Genomic DNA, 21705 nt, shown 5'->3' on the forward strand with positions numbered 1-21705 from the left:
CTCTATTACTTCGTCCTATCTTGCGAATAAGATTACTGTGAATGTATCATAACATAATATCACAGATTGACAAAGAAAATCGGAGAAGTACAAAGTGGATATCGAAACATTTCGGAGGGATGAAAACAGAACCAATTGTACCGGTGCTTTCGATGCTTTTATGCGTATCGTTTTCTATCATGTATTCTATAGTGCCTTACTTTTCGACGAGTGTTCCTTCCACATTACTGTCGCCAGCTTACGACTTATTACTCGTGGTGGGTTGTTCTTTTTTTATTATGTCGTTAGAAAATTCCATTTTAAACATGATAAAAGTGTGACAAAAACAAGCGTATCCGTATAAATGTGTTCGAGAAAGAGCATGGTATTGCTCGTATGATCAACTGATACGAGAATTTATCAACTTACACGTCTCGATATTTTACCAATGCAAATTTCATATAACGGCTCTATCTTATGTATAGCATATTAATAAAGTTATGCGCCGTTTCTATATGTTAACGACTATATTTTAACATCTTGTTTTCTTCATATTTTTATTTCTTTGTTTTCTTCAATGTGTATTTTAGGTTTGTTTTGTAATCATATTTAGAATTCATCGAGAATTTTATTTCGTAATCTCGACTAACTGTCTCCCTTTCTCGATATCTCGAAATGAAACTACATACTCTTGACTTTTAATTATTTTCAGTTGTCTCAACTACATTCTATTTATAATGTATCTGCCAATTTGCACGATTACAGGAGCCCTTATGGCGAATTGCTTGTTCAAGATAGAAGATTGGGACGTACTCCTCCTGGAAGCAGGTGGCAATGGAAGTGCTATACATGATATTTCTTTTTTACCGGACAGTGTGCAGTCTGAAATCGATTGGAAATACAGGGTGGAATCTAATGAACTGCAATTCGTTAGAGACGGAGATACATAGCGCGTTCGTGCCAACAAAGTGATCGTTTCCGCGGGACTTATCGGTAGCTCACAGTTGCTGATGATATCGGGAATAGCATCTGGGGAATACTTCTCCGAACACTGTATACCAGTGATTCAGAATTTAAGAGATAATCGTAAGGACCATATAGGAAGATGGGTTACGTTCTTGGTGCATGAAGAAATTGCACTCGTAAAGAGTAGGTTGTATAATATTAGCAACGTACTAGAATACGTCATACTCGGAGAGGGTCCTTGGACCAACGTAGGAAATATCGAAGGAATAGCTTTTATCAATACCAAATACGCGAATGCCTCCGACGATTTCCCAGACATACAACTGCTTTATTATTCATCGGGACAGAACAACATCATTAGAGAGACTCGTGGATTGACCAGAGAATTCTACTACGCCGTGTATGGAGAGTTTCACGTCAAGGACCTGTGGAACGCGTATTCTACGCTTTTAAGATTGAAAAGCAGAAATGTTATCAAGCTTCGAAGTAAAAACCCTTTCGATTATCTATTGATTTATCCGAATTATTTCAAGGAGCCAGAAGACATGGTGACATCGATCGAAGGAGTTAAGTTTGTGCTCGAGATGAGTAAAACTGCTTCATGCAAACGTTACGGGAACAAAATGAATCCGAAACCATTTCCTTGCTCCAAGCGCATTCCGATGTATACCGATCCATACTGGAGGGACATGATCAAACTTTATCTCTCAACTATATTTCACTTCGTGTAAACTAGCAACATGGGGCCTAAGTGGGACTCAGAAGCCGTGGTAGATCCTTGGCTTCGAGTTTGCGGAATTACTTGACTTCGAGTTATGGGCTGTTCGATTATACCCTACATACTCAATGCCAATGCCAGTGCGCCGACTCACATAGTCGTTAAGTGGGGATCGGATGTGATAAAAGAAGTATGGTTATAGAAACGGGATTCAAATCAATAGCTGCCTTTGTAAATTAATTTCATGCGATTGTTACTTTTGAATTTAAAATAAATTTTCATGACGTATTACGAATAGCAGTTCCCCTGTCACAATATCGTCATGTTTGATAAAATTAGACGATCAAACGAAGTTAACATAAGTGAAGTTTGGTTGTAATTATACGAATTTGCCTTTTTACATTACTAATGTTATACTCTTTCCGTTCGCTAGTTTAGGGTAAACGAAACGAAGTGCTCTATCGCTTACCCGGCCTCGCTTCAATGTCATGTTGCAGAAAGTTTTTAAGATATTGTCCCCAGAACAATGGCTCAAAAAAGTATAGTGTGAGCAGGCGTAAGAGAGCGCATGTCAGCATATGTGGAAGAGAAGGAAACTGTTTGGAGAAACCGAACGCGCTAACCCTACGTTTTATGTAGACGCCTATGGCAGTGCTATGACAGTGCAAACTCATGCTTGACATTCATTCTGAATTTAAACAAATTAGATACTTTGTATTTCTTTATCAGAAATGTAGTAGCACGATGTCTTGCCGCTTTTTGATGTCAAATTCCTAACGCAGTTTTGCATCAAATATTAGCATTTTGAATAAGACCTAGACGAATTTTAGCTATAACAAATGAACATGTCGTCTTGCCAACGCGTTAACGCAACGCTAAAATTTGAAGAGATTCCTGGGAAATTCATATTCTCAGAGAAATCCGTTAAAATAGCTAGAAGAATATGAGAGGTGAATTTGAGGTGTTACATTTATATTCCTGTAATTTTTCCAGTCTTTGTCTCAACTCTTTGAACGAGATATTCTCATATAATGGCGATTGAACTTCACTTATGGTAGCTTCGTTTGATCCTATAATTATATGTCATCCGCCTCGTTCTCGACGTTATCAATGTGATTGTTTAGTAATGTAGCAATTCTAAATGATACCTTAATAACCTTCATTTAGCTGTGTCGGTATTTCTCCCGAGAAACAATCAACTTCGGTGACGAATCCAACAATCTGAGGGTAACTTTACTGCTAAGCGTTCTTTGGAACTTGCAACTCGGTCTGACTCGACTCTTTTCTTAATAAAGTCTCTTTCTCCCTTTCGAATAACATTCAAAACCAACCTTTTCCTATTTTGTTTCGATATAGGTCTAACCTCTGGACGTCCAGTCACATGTTAATTGTCGTCTGTTATACCTGTAGGTGTCCTCTATTTTTGAATGCTTGTATATCTTTAGGAGATCTCAGAATTCAACATTGGGGCCCTGTCTTACAACAACATCCTTTACTATAACCAGGAAAAGAATACGTACCCAGGCACTAGGCGCCCTGAGCGTCTACATGAACATAAGAAGAAAATCTTGTCTTCGTAGTGTACAGACGCTGTGGTAGCGTCCCTTGTCTTAGACAGAGAAAAAAATATAAACTACTAGAAATATAAAATCTGACAAAGGACTGTGAATTTTCTACTCATTCTACAGTTTCTATAATTATACATAAAACGACTTTCTTTACTAATGCATCTAGTGTAGTAGCCTGTTTTACGGAATGAGCTCACGAGTATAAGAATAATGAATATATAAGTAATTGGTTAACCTTGCTTCTTACCATTTATTTTATGACCACGAAATAAATAGTTGGTTATTACATAAGGCAAACATGAACTATTGTTCTTAAATTACTGAAAAACTGTCTCAGTTATACATGTATTTGATATATGGTACTATTGTGGCACCTCAAAATGGTCGATAAGTCTTTGATAAGATTAACAAAAGTTGGAAATGATCAGGCTCTGAAAATTTAACAATATCTGAGTTATTTATTTCTAAACTTCTATGCGTAACACAAATATTATTAATTTAAATTCGTTGCAAAATTGCTTTAACTTTACACTATTAACCGAATTACCTTATTTACCTCATAAACTTTATTAGTAAGATTCCACGTTTTGTAGAATTTATATTCAATTTGTGAAAGTACGAGGTGCGTCCACCTTGTCTCCCTGAGTCGACTAAGAATGTGTTGATTTTCGAAATAGGATATTTTGATCAAGAACTGATCTGGAGACTGGGGCGAGCAGCGTGACTCCTACATTTCCGCCAACATACAGAACGGAATGTGATGAGTCCTGTCAGGAATTGTCTTGCGATATATTGTCTCGTGGAGTATTGTCTTGCGATGGCGAATCTAGAGAACTGTTAAACCGGAGAAACCCGCGAATATCGATGATTTTTGAATTTGTTGTCGGGGGCATGATCCTGAGCAACTTTCTCCTGTACGTGTAAGTTTCAGTCGGTCATAGATTCCAAAATATTTGCCAAAAACTATCGATACCACTGCAGTGAACTTTGTCCATAATTGTGCTTCCGTAACAGCCTACGCAATAGTATCGGTTACCGTATCCCTGATAGCGGACGGATATAGTGAGTCATCGAAACCAAGCTCTTGTCTCTTGATTATGGCACATTCCAATGTAATCTAGATTTGAGCAACCTATAGCAAAATCTGCACACAACTACATATGCAATACTGTTACAAATGTCTGTTATGTCAAATTATGTAAAAATTTATGTAAAGAAGGACACACGTCACCATTTTCGACGATTCCGAAATGTATTGCTATGTTGTTATATTGGAGATATTCACAAAAAATGTCAATTACATTAGGATTCCATTACCTCTCATTCTAGCATGCAGATGGCCAAATTTTTGTATCGGCCACCTAAGCTGAAATCAATGACACTATTCATCTTTGATGTAATTATACGAAAACAGACATAATCATGGGTAATTGGTTGACTTATATACTTATCTTGTGTATGTGAGATGTTATTGTAAATTGGTATTTCATGCGAGTTTATCAGTACATTCTCAATTCAATTGCTACGATTTATTATTGTTCACATCTAGAAAACATACTTTAGTATTCAACTTGAAAACACACCATGTATATTTGTCACTAGGTTACATGTACAAACAGGCAGGTAAAATGTAGTGCAATGTTGCACATATTTGTAGATTTACAGGAAATTGTTTCAGGTGATCACTACCGATCTCACACTACGTTAGCCTAGTCCTTACATAATTCATATTCATTTTTATGTCTGCGTTGTCAAAAATGGCAATCTCTCTCGTCAATGTCATATGCAAAATGACATATGCTGAACTATGTCGAAACATGCACATCCATTTCATATTCAGGTGCAATGGTAAAGTAGTTTTATCACTAATCGAACTCGCACTTTATTATTTTTATTGCTACCTGCACTGTTAAAAGCACGTCTTAGACATTGATATTGCTTCAAATAGGGTGCGCTCTTCCCACCACTCTACAAGTCTACTTAAGTGCTAATAGTGCAAATGATTACTCGTAGTTAGCTAAGTAATTTTTTTGAAAATTGGTCTGTAGATACAACGAAATAATTGTATGTCCAGAGATATAAGTTTACAAAGTTGCCTTAAGTATTCTAACCTTGAGAAAAATTTCTCATGCCTCTATTATATAATTACGTCTTTTTTCATATCGCTCAATAATTGTTCAGAATTCAGTACATAAACGATCGCGAACCAGAAGCATTCGTCGTCTTGGATTACGTCGCATCGGAACTCTCTCCTACGTTTGGTGTTTAATTCACGTATGTATTGCATAAATTTCTGTATTTTCGCTAATATTTTGCCATCTCATTACCTCTGATCTACTTCTTAAGAAATAATAACTACATGCCGTAAGTTTATTGCCGTCTTATTCATTTATCGACCATGTATGTCAGTGACACCACATTTTCAAATAACTTCTGATTCTCTTATCATCTGCACACATAAAAAAAATGTGATTATTCAGAGATGGGTAAACCTCAAAGAATTCGATGACATCAAAATACTCCGCCAAACTCACCCTTTTGAACAACTTTCTCTCATATTTATAACCGCTGCTCAGCCTTGGCTCGCAAGGAACAAAGCAATTTATGTTTAATACCATATGTGTTGTATAATACTTTTTTAATTTCTGGTTAGAAAACGATTTTTTTGTGACGATAACTATATTTATAATATTTTTGACGCACTGACAATCAGAGTAAAGTGCAACAGCCGATATTGCTATCTATGCATCAAAGATTATTTAATGATACCTTTTATTAGTTTAGCACAATCTACAAACCGTCGCTTTTTCTATTTTACTTGCACGATATCGAAAATAGTTGCATCTTTCATCCGTGAATTAAGTTTCAGTTGCTCCATTTAAGCCTACTTCGAGATGATGAGGTATCGTCACGTAAATTTAAATGACGTGTTTTGCGAATATCGTGAAATATAAGGCTGAGCAACATCGCAGCGGTTGCAGGTATCGGAAAACGTTGTTCAGAATGTTAAAATCATCAACATGTTTCACTGGCAATTAAAATCGTTGCGATACACTCATTATAAAAATAAATAGTAGTTTCGCTAGATCCTATTCGAAAAAGGTTGGTTTAACAATGAAACAACCAAGCCCTTAGGACCCGATAAAATAAATGATGGTAATATGCATTCAACAATAATTATCTGCCACTTCGTCCTATATCGTGAGTAAGATGTGGATTAAGGTATAGAACATTGATGTTACAGACTGATAAAGGAATTCGGAGAAGAATAAAATGGACGTCAATCGCATCATTTTCGGGGGGATGAGATCACAACCGATCACATCGACGTTATCGATGCTCATAAGTGCGTTGCTATACGTCATATATTCGAATGTTCCTTACTCTTCGACGAATGTTCCTTCCAAATCGCTATTGCGAGATTACGATTTCATAGTCGTGGGCGGTGGTTCTGCAGGTATGGTTTTTCATATTATCCACGCGAAGTTCCGTCCTAAATCTGATAAACGTGTGTCAAAGATAAGTGTATCGGTGTACTTGCGTGCGAAGCAGATCGCCTTGCTGCTCCTAATAGGAGGGATTGACGGAAAAAATTTTTTTTCAAACTTCCTTCCACAACTCTGTCAATGGATGCATCACTAGATGCATTAAGAATGCTGTACGTTACTTCTACATACTAACGCTGCAATTTTAACTTCTAATTTCCTTCCTCTAAATATACTTTCCGTTTGCTCCGTAAACGTATTTTTGCGTTATCACGAATTTCGACAAATTATGTCTCTCGATGTTTTGAAACTAGGCTACGCACTTTCGAATCAAAGATATCTGCGACGTTAAATTCGATTAAGATTTCTTAGATATATTTTAATTAAAATGCTCTGTAACTTTACACGATGACAGGTGCCGTAGTAGCCAGTCGCTTGTCCGAAATGGAGGATTGGAACGTACTCCTCCTCGAAGCAGGTGGCGATGGAAGTGCTGTGTACGATATTCCTTCCCTTGCCGATAATCTACAGCTCATCAAAATCGATTGGCAATACACGACGGAACCCAATAATAGTTACTGTCGAGGTAAATAGTGTGGAATTATATCGAGTTATGAAAACTGTAAATACATAATTAAAAGACAATACTGCATCCCCTAATCATCCACGTCTAACGCTCTATTTTTTACGGTGAAATAGAGGGAAGTGGATAAAATTATATCAAGTTTAGAAAGGATTTTAAACTGCAATTTATGATAATGAGGATACATGAAGTGAGCAACTTTGTAAAGCATTCTAAAACACTGAAAAATTATCACATATTATTTCTAACGTATATTGTCGCTGAGCTCATCAGAGGCGATAAAATGATATATCTTAAATTTCTTATTTTGCAATTACTGAAAACATATAGGTATTGTTGCCAAATGTGATATTACTTTGTAGGAAAAATGTATAAATGTGCAGACTCATTTATTTGAAATTCACTAATATGTATATAGAACCAATAGGTAGATTTCGGCATATCTAATGTCAAATCTAAATCGAAGAATGAATCTATCGTCGAACCCAAAGGTATATGAAAGGTGAATTAATAACCGAAGAACACCAATATTCGTTTATCAATTATTCACAACGCTTTCGATGTACTTTAACGTAAATTATACCCACAGCGATGGAGAATGGTCGTTGCCGCTGGCCACGTGGTAAGTTGCTTGGAGGTAGCAGTGGAATAAACTCCATGCTTTACGTCCGTGGTTCCAAAAAAGACTACGACATCTGGGAACAACAAGGCAATCCAGGATGGTCGTATCGGGATGTGCTGCCATATTTCCTAAAATCCGAAGACAATCGAAATCAAAGCCTCGCCAAAACACCGTATCATTCGACCGGTGGGTACTTAACCGTCGAAGAACCACAATGGCGCACTCCTCTGGCCGCTGCGTTCATTCAAGCCGGCCGAGAAATGGGTTACGAGAGTAGGGATATTAATGGAGAACGACAAACTGGCTTTATGATTCCTCAAGGCACCATCAGAGATGGTAGCCGTTGCTCCACGGCGAAAGCCTTTTTGCGGCCAGCCAGGAAGCGGAAAAATTTACACGTCGCCATGGAAGCGCATGTTACCAAAATTTTAATAGATTCGTCGTCGAAGAAGGCTTACGGCGTGGAGTTCGTTAGAAACGGGAAGACGATGCGCGTACGTGCCAAAAAGGAGGTGATCGTATCCGGCGGAACTATCAATACCCCCCAGTTGTTGATGTTGTCAGGAATAGGACCTAGAGAACACTTATCGGAACACCGTATACCAGTGATTCAGGATTTAAAAGTGGGCCATAATCTTCAAGATCATGTAGGAGTGGGAGGACTTATGTTCTTGGTGAATGAGGAAATTTCGTCCATAGAGAGCAAAATAACTAATATTAGCTATATCCTAGAATACGCCATGTCCGGAGATAGTCCTTTGTCTACCATAGCAACAGTGGAGGGAACATGTTTTATCAATACCAAATACGCGAATGCCTCCGATGACTTCCCAGACATACAACTGCATTTTATGTCATCGGGACCAAATACCGAAATTTTTAGGGAAGATCGTGGACTGACCAGAGAATTTTACGACGCCGTATATGGAAATCTTACTGGTAGTGGCTCGTGGAGCGCGTTTCCCGCGCTTTTAAGACCAAAAAGCAGAGGTGTTGTCAAGCTTCGAAGCAAGAATCCGTTCGATCATCCATTGATTTATCCGAATTATTTCAAGGAGCCAGAAGACATGGCGACATTGGTTGAAGGAGCTAAGTTTGTGTACGAATTGAGTCAAACTCAATCGTTTAAACGATACGGAAGCAAAATGAATCCGACACCATTTCCTGGCTGCAAGAATATTCCCATGAATAGCGACTCTTTCTGGGAGTGTATGGCCAGATATCTACCCGTGACTATATATCATCCCGTGGGTACTTGCAAAATGGGACCTAAGTCGGACGCGAATGCCGTGGTAGATCATCGACTTCGGGTTCACGGAGTTGCTGGACTTCGAGTCATAGACGCCTCGATTATGCCAAACCAAGTGAGCGGTAATACAAATGCGCCAACTATTATGATTGGTGAGAAGGGTGCTGATATGGTTAAGGAGGATTGGTTGAACAGACAGGATTGAGATAGAAGATTACTTTTGTAAATTTATTTTAAGCGACATTCGAAGATGGTATCTCGCTGGGGGTATCCATCCACGTGTTATTTAGCAAATATGTCAAAAAAATTATCATATGTTGAGCTGCACAAATTGTAAAGTACAAATTAAATAATAAAGATAAACAATTTTAAGGGACTGCTTGTAGTATACCATTACGTAATAAAAACTTGCGCCTTTCAATTGTAAATAAATTTTCATAGCATATTATAATCGACAGAGGTCGTGTCACAATATCGTTCGGGCTAGCGCGTTCAGTTATTTCAGATAGTTTCTTTCTCTCCCACATATGCTGACATGCATTCTCTATGGCATGCGCGCGCTATACTTTTTTGAGCGACTGTACTCTGCAAAATACCATAAATACTTTCTGCAACATGAGGAGACGTCAAAGCAGAGCCGAGCAGACAATAAAATGCTTCGTTTTGTTTACCCAACACTAGCGAACGGAAACAGTATAACATTAGTGATGTAAAAAGACAAGTTCGTATAATTACGATTAAATTTCACTTATGTTAACTTCGTTTCATCCTACAATTATATCTATTTCATCTGCCTCGTTCGCGACGTTACCAATGTTGATGTTCAAAAGTGTTGCAAATCTGAAGGAATACTTCATTTTTCTGTGATGATATTTCTGCCGAGATTCAATCAGCGACCTGTTTGGTGGACAAGCCCCAATCTGAGGCTAATTTTACTGCTATGCGTTCCTTGGAGTTTGCAACCCGGTGTGACTAGAGTATTTTCTTAATAAGGTCTCTCTTTCTCCTTTTCAAATAACATTCAAAACGAACCTTTACCTATTTTGTTTCGATACAGGTCTTAACCTCTGGATGTCCAGTCACATTGTAGTTTTTTATACCTGTAGATATCCCCTATTTTCGAATCTTTGGATAACTTTAGGAGATTTCATCATTCAACATTGTGTCCCTGTCTTATATACAACATGCTTTACTATGACCAGGAAAAAAATTGCTATCCACACACTAGGTGCCCAGGGCGTCTACATGAACATAGGAAAAAGACCTGGTCTTCGTAGTACACAATCGCTCTGGAAGCGTCCGTAACTCCTTCTCTTAAAGGGGCAGAGAAAGAAATATAAACAACTAGTTATATAAAATCTGGTAAAGAACTGTGAATTTTCTGCTCATTCCGCAGTTTCTATAATTATACATAAAACGACTTTCCTTACTAATGCATCTAGTGTCGTAGCCTGTTTTAGGGAATGAGCTCACGAGTATACGAATAATGAATATATAAGTAATTGGTTAACCTTGCTTCTTACCATTTATTTTATGACCACGAAATAAATACTTGCTTACTATAGAAGGCAAACATGAACTATTATTCTTAAATTATGGTTTCAGTTACATGTATATGGTATCGTAGGTAAAAGGCCTAAGATATCGGTCGAACCATAAACAATGTCGCGAGAGCCGAGACGCCGTCGGATCCATCAATGTATCGTCGGTCCTTCAAATGAATAGTTTCGTAGAAAAAGGCCTACGTGACCCTGGCCACGAGCCTTCGCGGAACACATGCGTGGTGGGGCTAAGAAAAGACAAAGGGATGCTAGCCCAGGGGGTATTAGTTAGTTGGGAAATCGTACAATGTGAGATGAGAAGTCAGAGAGAGTGACTGCAGAAGCCGGAGAGTGTGAGTGGAGGAGCCGGAGAGTATGAATCGGGAAGTTGAGAGCCGAGTATGATAATAAGACGTACGACAATATTGTAATTAGTTCGTTGTTTTGAATATTATTTGTTAAACCAAAACATCATTACTTGTCCTTACTCTAAAGACCCATTAAGTTACTACACGTATATTTGATATATGGTATTAGTTTGGCACCTCGAAGTACTTAATAAGTCTCTGATAAGATTAACAAAAGTTGGAAATAATCAGGCTCTGAAAATTTAACAATATCTGAGTTATTTATTTCTAAACTTGTATGTGTAACACAAACATTATTAAATTATATTCGTTATGATATTGTTTTAATCCCGAAAGAATCCCTACTACCTACTACTAAAGAGGGGAAATGTATTAAATTTTATATTCGCCCACTGGAAACTAAACACATCGGTTTGTAAAGCTTCAGAATCAGATTTCCAGATGTAAGTAATTTTAGTATTTACGTCGGTGGCTATTCGCTGTATGCGTACAAGGGCCTAGCTGATGGATTAGGCTTATGATGCTAACGAAACCTCATCATATGAAAACGATTCGATGGAGATTGTTCACAAGGTAACGGATATTTAAATTGCCTAACTACCGGTGTGAGCTATACTTAACCTTATTAGTAATATTCCACCAGCTTGTCGCACTCGATCGATTAAGCAGGTGTTGGTTTTCGAAATAGGATATTTTGATCGAGAACTGATCTGGAGACTGGGGCGAGCAGCGTGACTCCTAGATTTCCGCTAACATACAGAACGAAATGTGATATATTGTCTCGTGGAGTATTGTCTTGCGATGGCGAATCAATAGAATTGTTAAACCTGAGAAACCCGCGAATATCGATGACTTTTGAATTTGTTGTCGGGAACATGATCCTGTACAACTTTCTCCTGTACATGTAAGTTTCAGTCGGTCATAGATTCCGAAATATTTGCTAAAAGCTATCGATATCACTACAGTGAACTTTGTCTATAATTGTGCTTCTTTATCAGCGTACGCGATAATATTGGTTACCGCATCCCTGGCAGCGAACGGGTATGGTGAGTCACCGAAACCAATCTCTTATTTTCTGTTTATAGCACATTTCAATGTGAACCAGATTTGTGCAATCTATAGTAAAATCTACACACTACATGTGCGATACTCCACCAAATGTTTGTTATAATTAAATTTATCTAAAGAAGGAAATACTTTACCGATTTCGACAATCCCGATGTGTGTTGTTATGTTGTTATGTTCGAGATATTCACAAAAAATGTCGATTACGTTAGGATTCCATTACCTCTCATCCTATCATACAAATTGTCCCTTTTTTGTATAGGACACCTAAGCTGAAATCAATGATACTATTCACTTTTAATGTAATTACACGTAAAACGACAAATTCATGGGTTAGTTGTAGGGTTATATTAATATCCAGTCTTTGTGAGATGACCGGTAACGCTAGCATAGCTATTGTAAATTGCTATTTCATGCGATTTTATCAGTACATTCTCAATTCAATTGCTACGATTTATTATTGTTCACATCTAGGAAACATACTTTAGTGTTCAACTTGAAAACACACCATGTATATTTGTCATTAGGTTACATGTACAAACAGGCAGATAAAATGTAGTGTAACGTTGCACATATTTATAGATTCATTGAAAATTATTTCAGGTGATCAATACCGGTCTCACACTACGTTAGCCCAGTCCTTATATAATTCATATTGATTTTTATTTCTACGTTATCAAAAATCGCTATCTCTTTCTTCAATGTCATATGCAAAATGACATATGCTGAATTATATCGAAACACGCTCATCTATTCCATATTCAGGTGAAATGGTAATATAGTTTGATCACTAATCGAACTCGCACGTTTATTATTTTTATTGCTATCTGTAGTGTTGAAAGTATGCTTTAGTAATTCATATTGTCTCGAATAGCGTAAACTCTTCCCACCACCCTATGAGTCTACTTGAATGTTAATAGTGCAAATGATTAGTCATAGTTGGTAAGTAATATCTTAAAAATTGTTCTGTTGATACAAAGAAATAATTGTATGTCTAAAGAAACACTTTTACAAAATTATGTTAAGTGTTTAAACCTTGAGAAAAATGTCCGATGTGTCTATTACATAATTATGTCATTTTTCATGTTGCGCAATAATTGCACAGAATTCAGTACATAAGGGATCGCTAGCCAGAACCATTCGTCGTCTTGGATTACATTGCTCCGGAACTCTGTCTTACGTTTGGTGTTTAATCCACGTATGTATTGCATACATTTCTGTACACTCGCTAATATTTTGCCATCTTATTAAAGATCTTATTAAAGATATTATTACTCATATTTAATTTTTAAGAAATAGTATCTGCATCTATATTGAAAGTTTATCGTCGTCCTATTATTTTATCAACCATGTGTGCCAGTGACACCATAATTTCAATTAACTACTTATTTTCATATCATCTGTATACAAAAAGAAATGTGATTATTCAGAGATGGGAAAACTTAAAAGAATTCGATGACATCGAAATACTTCGTCAAACTCACCATTTTGAACAACTTTCTCTCATATTTATAACCGCTGCTCAGCCTTGGCTTGTAAGGGACAAAGCAATTTATGTTTAATATCATGTGTATAGTTTAACAATTTTGTAATTTTTTGGGTAGAAAACGATTTTCTTGTGACGAGGACTATATTCATAACATTTTTGATGCATTCAAAATAAAGTAAAGTGCAACAGTCGATAGAGCGGTCTATTCATCAAAGATTATTTCATGATACCTTCTATTAGTCTAGCATAATCAACAAACAGTCGCTTTTTCTATTGTACTTCACGATATCGAAAATAGTTGCATCTTTCATCCGTGAGTTAAGTTTCAGTTGCTCCATTTAAGCCTACTTCGAGATGATGAGGTATCGTCACGTAAATTTAAATGACGTGTTTTGCGAATATCGTGAAATATAAGGCTGAGCAACATCGCAGCGGTTCCAGGTATAGGAAAACGTTGTTCAGAATGTTAAAATCATCAACATGTTTCACTAGCAATTAAAATCGTTGTGATACACTCATTATAAAAATAAATAGTAGTTTCGCTAGATCCTATTCGAAAAACGTTGGCTTAACAATGAAACAACAAAGCCCTTGGGACCCGATAAAATAAATGATAGTAATAAGCATTCAACAATAATTCTCTGCCACTTCGTCCTATATCGCGAGTAAGATGTGGATTAAGGTATAGAACATTGATGTTACAGACTGATAAAGGAATTCGGAGAAGAATAAAATGGACGTCAATCGCATCATTTTCGGGGGGATGAGATCACAACCGATCACATCGACGTTATCGATGCTCATAAGTGCGTTGCTATACGTCATATATTCGAATGTTCCTTACTCTTCGACGAATGTTCCTTCCAAATCGCTATTGCGAGATTACGATTTCATAGTCGTGGGCGGTGGTTCTGCAGGTATGGTTTTTCATATTATCCACGCGAAGTTCCGTCCTAAATCTGATAAACGTGTGTCAAAGATAAGTGTATCGGTGTACTTGCGTGCGAAGCAGATCGCCTTGCTGCTCCTAATAGGAGGGATTGACGCAAAAACATTTTTCTTTTTCAAACTTCCTTCCACAACTCTGTCAATCCACTAGATGCATTAAGAATGTTGTACGTTACTTCTACATACTAACGCTGCAATTTTAACTTCTAATTTCCTTTCTCTAAATACACTTTCCGTTTGCTCTGTAAACGTATTTTTGCGTTATCACGAATTTCGACAAATTATGTCTCTCGATGTTTTGAAACTAGGCTACGCACTTTCGAATCAAAGATATCTGCGACGTTAAATTCGATTAAGATTTCTTAGATATATTTTAATTAAAATGCTCTGTAACTATACACGATGACAGGTGCCGTGGTAGCAAGTCGCTTGTCCGAAATGGAGGATTGGAACGTACTCCTTCTCGAAGCAGGTGGCGATGGAAGTGCCGTGTACGATATTCCTTCCCTTGCCGATAATCTACAGCTCATCAAAATCGATTGGCAATACACGACGGAACCCAATAATAGTTACTGTCGAGGTAAATAGTGTGGAATTATATCGACTTATGAAAACTGTAAATACATAATTAAAAGACAATACTGCATTCCCTAATCATCCACGTCTAACGCTCTATTTTTTACGGTGAAATAGAGGGAAGTGGATAAAATTATATCACGCTTAGAAAGGATTTTAAACTGCAATTTATGATAATGAGGATACATGAAGTGAGCAACTTTGTAAAGCATTCTAAAACATTGGAAAATTATCACATATCATTTCTAACGTATATTGTCGCTGAGCTCATCAGATAAAATGATAGATCTAAAATTTCTTATTTTGCAATTACTGAAAACATATAGGTATTGTTGCCAAATGTGATATTACTTTGTAGGAAAAATGTATAAATGTGCAGACTCATTTATTTGAAATTCACTAATATGTATATAGAACCAATAGGTAGATTTCGGCATATCTAATGTCAAATCTAAATCGAAGAATGAATCTATCGTCGAACCCAAAGGTATATGAAAGGTGAATTAATAACCGAAGAACACCAATATTCGTTTATCAATTATTCACAACGCTTTCGATGTACTTTAACGTAAATTATACCCACAGCGATGGAGAATGGTCGTTGCCGCTGGCCACGTGGTAAGTTGCTTGGAGGTAGCAGTGGAATAAACTCCATGCTTTACGTCCGTGGTTCCAAAAAAGACTACGACATCTGGGAACAACAAGGCAATCCAGGATGGTCGTATCGGGATGTGCTGTCATATTTCCTAAAATCCGAAGACAATCGAAATCAAAGCCTCGCCAAAACACCGTATCATTCGACCGGTGGGTACTTAACCGTCGAAGAACCACAATGGCGCACTCCTCTGGCCGCTGCGTTCATTCAAGCCGGCCGAGAAATGGGTTACGAGAGTAGGGATATTAATGGAGAACGACAAACTGGCTTTATGATTCCTCAAGGCACCATCAGAGATGGTAGCCGTTGCTCCACGGCGAAAGCCTTTTTGCGGCCAGCCAGGAAGCGGAAAAATTTACACGTCGCCATGGAAGCGCATGTTACCAAAATTTTAATAGATTCGTCGTCGAAGAAGGCTTACGGCGTGGAGTTCGTTAGAAACGGGGAGACGATGCGCGTACGTGCCAAAAAGGAGGTGATCGTATCCGGAGGAACTATCAATACCCCCCAGTTGTTGATGTTGTCAGGAATAGGACCTAGAGAACACTTATCGGAACACCGTATACCAGTGATTCAGGATTTAAAAGTGGGCCATAATCTTCAAGATCATGTTGGAGTCGGAGGACTTATGTTTTTGGTGAATGAGGAAATTTCGTCCATAGAGAGCAAGATAACTAATATTAGCTATATCCTAGAATACGCCATGTCCGGAGATAGTCCTTTGTCTACCATAGCAACAGTGGAGGGAACATGTTTTATCAATACCAAATACGCGAATGCCTCCGATGACTTCCCAGACATACAACTGCATTTTATGTCATCGGGACCAAATACCGAAATTTTTAGGGAAGATCGTGGACTGACCAGAGAATTTTACGACGCCGTATATGGAAATCTTACTGGTAGTGGCTCGTGGAGCGCGTTTCCCGCGCTTTTAAGACCAAAAAGCAGAGGTTTTGTCAAGCTTCGAAGCAAGAATCCGTTCGATCATCCATTGATTTATCCGAATTATTTCAAGGAGCCAGAAGACATGGCGACATTGGTTGAAGGAGCTAAGTTTGTGTACGAATTGAGTCAAACTCAATCGTTTAAACGATACGGAAGCAAAATGAATCCGACACCATTTCCTGGCTGCAAGAATATTTCCATGAATAGTGACTCTTTCTGGGAGTGTATGGCTAGATATCTACCCGTGACTATATATCATCCCGTGGGTACTTGCAAAATGGGACCTAAGTCGGACGCGAATGCCGTGGTAGATCATCGACTTCGGGTTCACGGAGTTGCTGGACTTCGAGTCATAGACGCCTCGATTATGCCAAACCAAGTGAGCGGTAATACAAATGCGCCAACTATTATGATTGGTGAGAAGGGTGCTGATATGGTTAAGGAGGATTGGTTGAACAGACAGGATTGAGATAGAAGACTACTTTTGTAAATTTATTTTAAGCGACATTCGAAGATGGTATCTCGCTGGGGGTATCCATCCACGTGTTATTTAGCAAATATGTCAAAAAAATTATCATATGTTGAGCTGCACAAATTGTAAAGTACAAATTAAATAATAAAGATATACAATTTTAAGGGACTGCTTGTAGTATACCATTACGTAATAAAAACTTGCACCTTTCAATTGTAAATATATTTTCATAGCATATTATAATCGACAGAGATCGTGTCACAATATCGTTCGGGCTAGCGCGTTCAGTTATTTCAGATAGTTTATTTCTCTCCCACATATGCTGACATGCATTCTCTATGGCATGCGCGCGCTATACTTTTTTGAGCGACTGTACTCTGCAAGATACCATAAATACTTTCTGCAACATGAGGAGACGTCAAAGCAGGGCCGAGCAGACAATAAAATGCTTCGTTTTGTTTACCCAACGCTAGCGAACGGAAAGAGTATAACATTAGCAATGTAAAAAGGCAACTTTGTATAATTACGACCAAACTTCACTTATGTTAACTTCGTTTCGTCCTACTATTATATTTCATCTGCCTCGTTCTCGACGTTACTAATGTGAATGCTCAGAGACGTAGCAATTCTAAATGAATATCCTTCATTTAGCTGTGTTGGTATTTCTCCCGAGAAGCAATCAACTTCGGTAACGAATCCGACAATCTGAGGCTAATTTTACTGCTAAGCGTTCTTTGGAGCTTGCAACCCGGTCTGACTGGAGTATTTTCTTAATAACGCCTCTCTTTCTGCCTTTCGAATAACATTCAAAATCAACCTTTACCTATTTTGTTTCGATGCAGGTCTAACCTTTGGACGTCCAGTCACATGTTAATTGTGGTTTGTTATACCTGTAGGTGTCCTCTATTTTTGAATCCTTGTATATCTTTAGGAGATCTCAGAATTCAACATTGGAGCCCTGTCTTACAACAACATCCTTTACTATAACCAGGAAAAGAATACGTACCCAGGCACTAGGCGCCCTGAGCGTCTAGATGAACATAGGAAAAAAAACCTGGACTTCGTATTGCACAATCGCTCTGGAAGCGTCTGTGTATTCCCTTCCCTTAAAGGGGCAGAGAAAGAAATATAAACAACTATAAAATCTGGCAAAGGACTGTGAATTTTCTGCTCATTCCACAATTTCTATAATTATACATAACATGACTTTCCTTACTAATGCACCTAGTGCAGTGGCCGATTTTACGGAATAAGCTTACAAGTAGACGAATGTTAAATATGTCGGAGATAAAAGAACACCGGAACCTTCCCTTTGGAACTTTGGGAAGATCTCTTAGTACTGTAATCCAGATTTCATCATAACCGTACTAAGAAATTGTTGTCATTCAATCCGACTGTATTTATTCGAGATTTATGATAGTGAGCTCGGGCTCGAGGCGACAACCAGTCGCCGAACGTAGTCGCGGTCAAGGAATGAACGTTTTGTCTAACAAAGGCATGAAGTGATTCTATAGCTCTCCTTAAAAGAGATACTTGGGACAGGACACGACGGTAAACGTTTCAATGGTTTCTGCCCCGTGGCTCGCCACACGCAGACTTTGTCCTTCGGGTTAGATGATTGCCAGATGCCAATGCATCTTCACAGTATATGTTTAGCTGGGCGAGGACCCGCTACGAATATTAAGTTTCAATTGTACAAAGTCTTTCAAATAGACAAATAGCCTGTGCCCCAACTACGGGAAGATAAGAGAAATCTATCCTTCCAGGAACGCTTCCCACTGGCAGCTTTTCCCAAGGACAGCTAACGTCCTTCTCTAACCACCAACATGGAAATTGACCAATTAACAGTAACGTCAATTTCCCTCACCCTTCGAACGAAGATTTTCCTCTGCGAATCCGATGATCTCGTGCTCTTAGGTACACCCATCATAGTTTTCTTCGACAGCGTCACCGTGACGGAGAGACACTCTCTTGTACGATTTCATCAACGATTGAATTGTCATCCTTATACGTAGTGATTGCTCCTTGCATTAACATTGAGTACAACTTAGACGCTACAGAAGAGTAGAGTTCGCCATCCCGTTGACCACAGATTCGTTATTGAGCCTAGGATCATTGTCTTTAGCTTCTCGAGTATCTAATTATCGCGATTACTTGTCAAATTCTATCATAGTCATATTTGCACTAGTAAATATCTTCTCTATTGCATAATGATCACGTCTAATGCCAATAGGTATTCGTTTCAAGCCCTTAACCCTAACTCTAATCTTAACGCAAACCCGACAAATATATAAGTAATTGGCTAACCTTGCTTCTTACTATTTATGTTACGACCACGAAATAAATACTTGGTTATTCCAGAAGGCAAACATGAACTATTGTTCTTAAATTATGGTTTCAGTTACACGTATATTTGATATATGGTATTAGTTTGGCACCTCGAAGTACTTAATAAGTCTTTGATAAGATTAACAAAAGTTGGAAATGGTCAGAGCCTGAAAAATGAACAATATCTGAACTCTTTATTTCCAAACTTGTATGTGTAACACAAACATTATTAATTTATATTCGTTATGATATTGTTTTAATGTCGAAGAAATCCCTACTACTAAAAAGAGGAAATGGATAAAATTTTATATTTGCCCACTTGAAACTAAATACATCGGTTTGTAAAGCTTCAGAATCAGATTTCCAGATGTAAGCAATTTTAGTATTTACGTCAGTTGCTGTTTGCTGTATGCGTACAAGGGTCTAGCTGATGGATTAGGCTTATGATGCTAACGAAACCTGGGGATTCGATGGAAATTGTTCACAAGGTAACGGATATTTATGTTTTCTAACTGCCCATGTGAGTTACATTTATTAACCTTATTAGTAATATTCCACCAGCTTGCCACGCTCAATCGACTAAACAGTTGTTGGTTTTCGAAAAAAAATATTTTGATCGAGCACTAATCTGGAAACTGGAGCGAGAAGAGTGACGGCCATATTCCCGCTAACATACTGAAAGGAATGTGGTGAGTATTGCCAGAAATTGTCTTACGATATATTGTCTCGTGGAGTATTGTCTCGTGACGAGCATCGATGACGAAGCTGGAGAAACGTTATGTCCTCTCGGATATCGATGATTTTTTAATTTGTTGTCGGGAGCATGATCCTGAACAATTTTTTTCTGTACATGTAAGTTTCAGTCGATCATAGTTTCCGAAATATTTGTTAAAAGCTATCAATACCACTACTGTAAACTTTGTCTATAATTATGCTTCCGTATCACCGTATGCGATAGCATTAGTTACCGTATCCCTGGCAGCGGACGGGTATGGTGAGTCACCGAAACCAAACTCTTATCTCCTGTTTATAGCACATTCCAATGTGAATCAGATTTGGACAATCTATAGTAAAGTCTACACACAACTACATGTGCGATACTCTTACAAATGTCTGTTATAATTCAATTTATGTAAGGAAGGATACATATCACCGATTCCGATCATCCTGAAAGGTGTTGTTATATTGTTACGTTCGAGATATTCACAAACAATGTCAATTACATTAGGTTTTCATTACCTCTCAATCTAGCATACAAATGGCCACATTTTTGTATGGACCAACCTAAGTTTAACTCAATGATGTTATTCATAATTTTTTCGCATAATTACATTAATGATGAATAATATCATTCATCAAGACAAATCCATGGTTGGGTTATATTCATATCTTGTCTTTGTGAGATGGCCGGTAAAACTAGAATAGCAATTATAAATTGCTATTTCATGCGATTTTATCAGTACATTCTCAATTCAATTACTACGATTTATTATTGCTCACATTTGCGAAACATACTTTGGTATTTAACTTAAAAACACACCATGTATATTTGTCATTAGGTTACATGTGCAAACAGACAGATAAGATATAGTGCAATGTTTCGCATATCAATAGATTCATTGAAACTTATTTCAGGTTGTGCGTACCGACCTCATACTACGCTATACCAGTTCACACCTAATTCATATTTATTTTTATCTCTGCGTTATCAAAAATCGCTATCTCTCTCCTGAATGTCATATGCAGAATGATTTATGCTGAACTATGTTCAAACACACTTATCTATTCCATATTCAGGTGAAATGTTAAAATAGATTGGTTAAAAATCGAACTCGTACGTTTATTATTTTTATTCCTATCTATATTGTTGAAAGTATGTTTTAAAGATTGATATTTTTTGGAATGGGATGCGCTATTACAAATCTACTTCAGTTTCAACAATGTGAATGATTAGTCGCAGTTTGCTAAGTGATCTTTTGAAAATTGGTCTGTCGCTACAACGAAATAGTCAAATGTCCAAAGATATATGTTTACGAAGTTGCTTTAAGTATTCAAACCTTGGAAAAAATTTCTCATGCCTCTATTATATAATTACGTCTTTTTTCATATCGCTCAATAATTGTTCAGAATTCAGTACATAAGCGA

At 37.6% G+C, this 21705-nt stretch overlaps 3 protein-coding genes across 3 annotated transcripts; all 3 read left to right on the plus strand.

The window, feature by feature from the left end:
• The first annotated feature begins 989 nt into the window (after window positions 1–989).
• Window positions 990–1676, plus strand: LOC125385819 (fatty acid photodecarboxylase, chloroplastic-like). Its single transcript, XM_048409466.1, has one exon. It carries the CDS (start codon window positions 990–992, stop codon window positions 1674–1676), a length of 687 nt encoding a protein of 228 aa, XP_048265423.1.
• A 3720-nt stretch (window positions 1677–5396) lies between these two features.
• On the plus strand, window positions 5397–9546 carry LOC125385770 (glucose dehydrogenase [FAD, quinone]-like). The gene is made up of 4 exons (XM_048409188.1): window positions 5397–5505; window positions 6476–6688; window positions 7132–7302; window positions 7889–9546. The coding sequence occupies exons 2-4, from the start codon at window positions 6505–6507 to the stop codon at window positions 9373–9375; spliced, it is 1842 nt and encodes a 613-aa protein (XP_048265145.1). The 5' UTR covers window positions 5397–5505; window positions 6476–6504; the 3' UTR covers window positions 9376–9546.
• A 3708-nt stretch (window positions 9547–13254) lies between these two features.
• Window positions 13255–17400, plus strand: LOC100647448 (glucose dehydrogenase [FAD, quinone]). The gene is made up of 4 exons (XM_048409186.1): window positions 13255–13342; window positions 14338–14550; window positions 14991–15161; window positions 15743–17400. The coding sequence occupies exons 2-4, from the start codon at window positions 14367–14369 to the stop codon at window positions 17227–17229; spliced, it is 1842 nt and encodes a 613-aa protein (XP_048265143.1). The 5' UTR covers window positions 13255–13342; window positions 14338–14366; the 3' UTR covers window positions 17230–17400.
• The last annotated feature ends 4305 nt before the right edge of the window (window positions 17401–21705 follow it).

The sequence above is a fragment of the Bombus terrestris genome, chromosome 10 (genome assembly GCF_910591885.1).
Source record: "Bombus terrestris chromosome 10, iyBomTerr1.2, whole genome shotgun sequence".
Taxonomy (NCBI): Eukaryota; Metazoa; Arthropoda; class Insecta; order Hymenoptera; family Apidae; genus Bombus; species Bombus terrestris.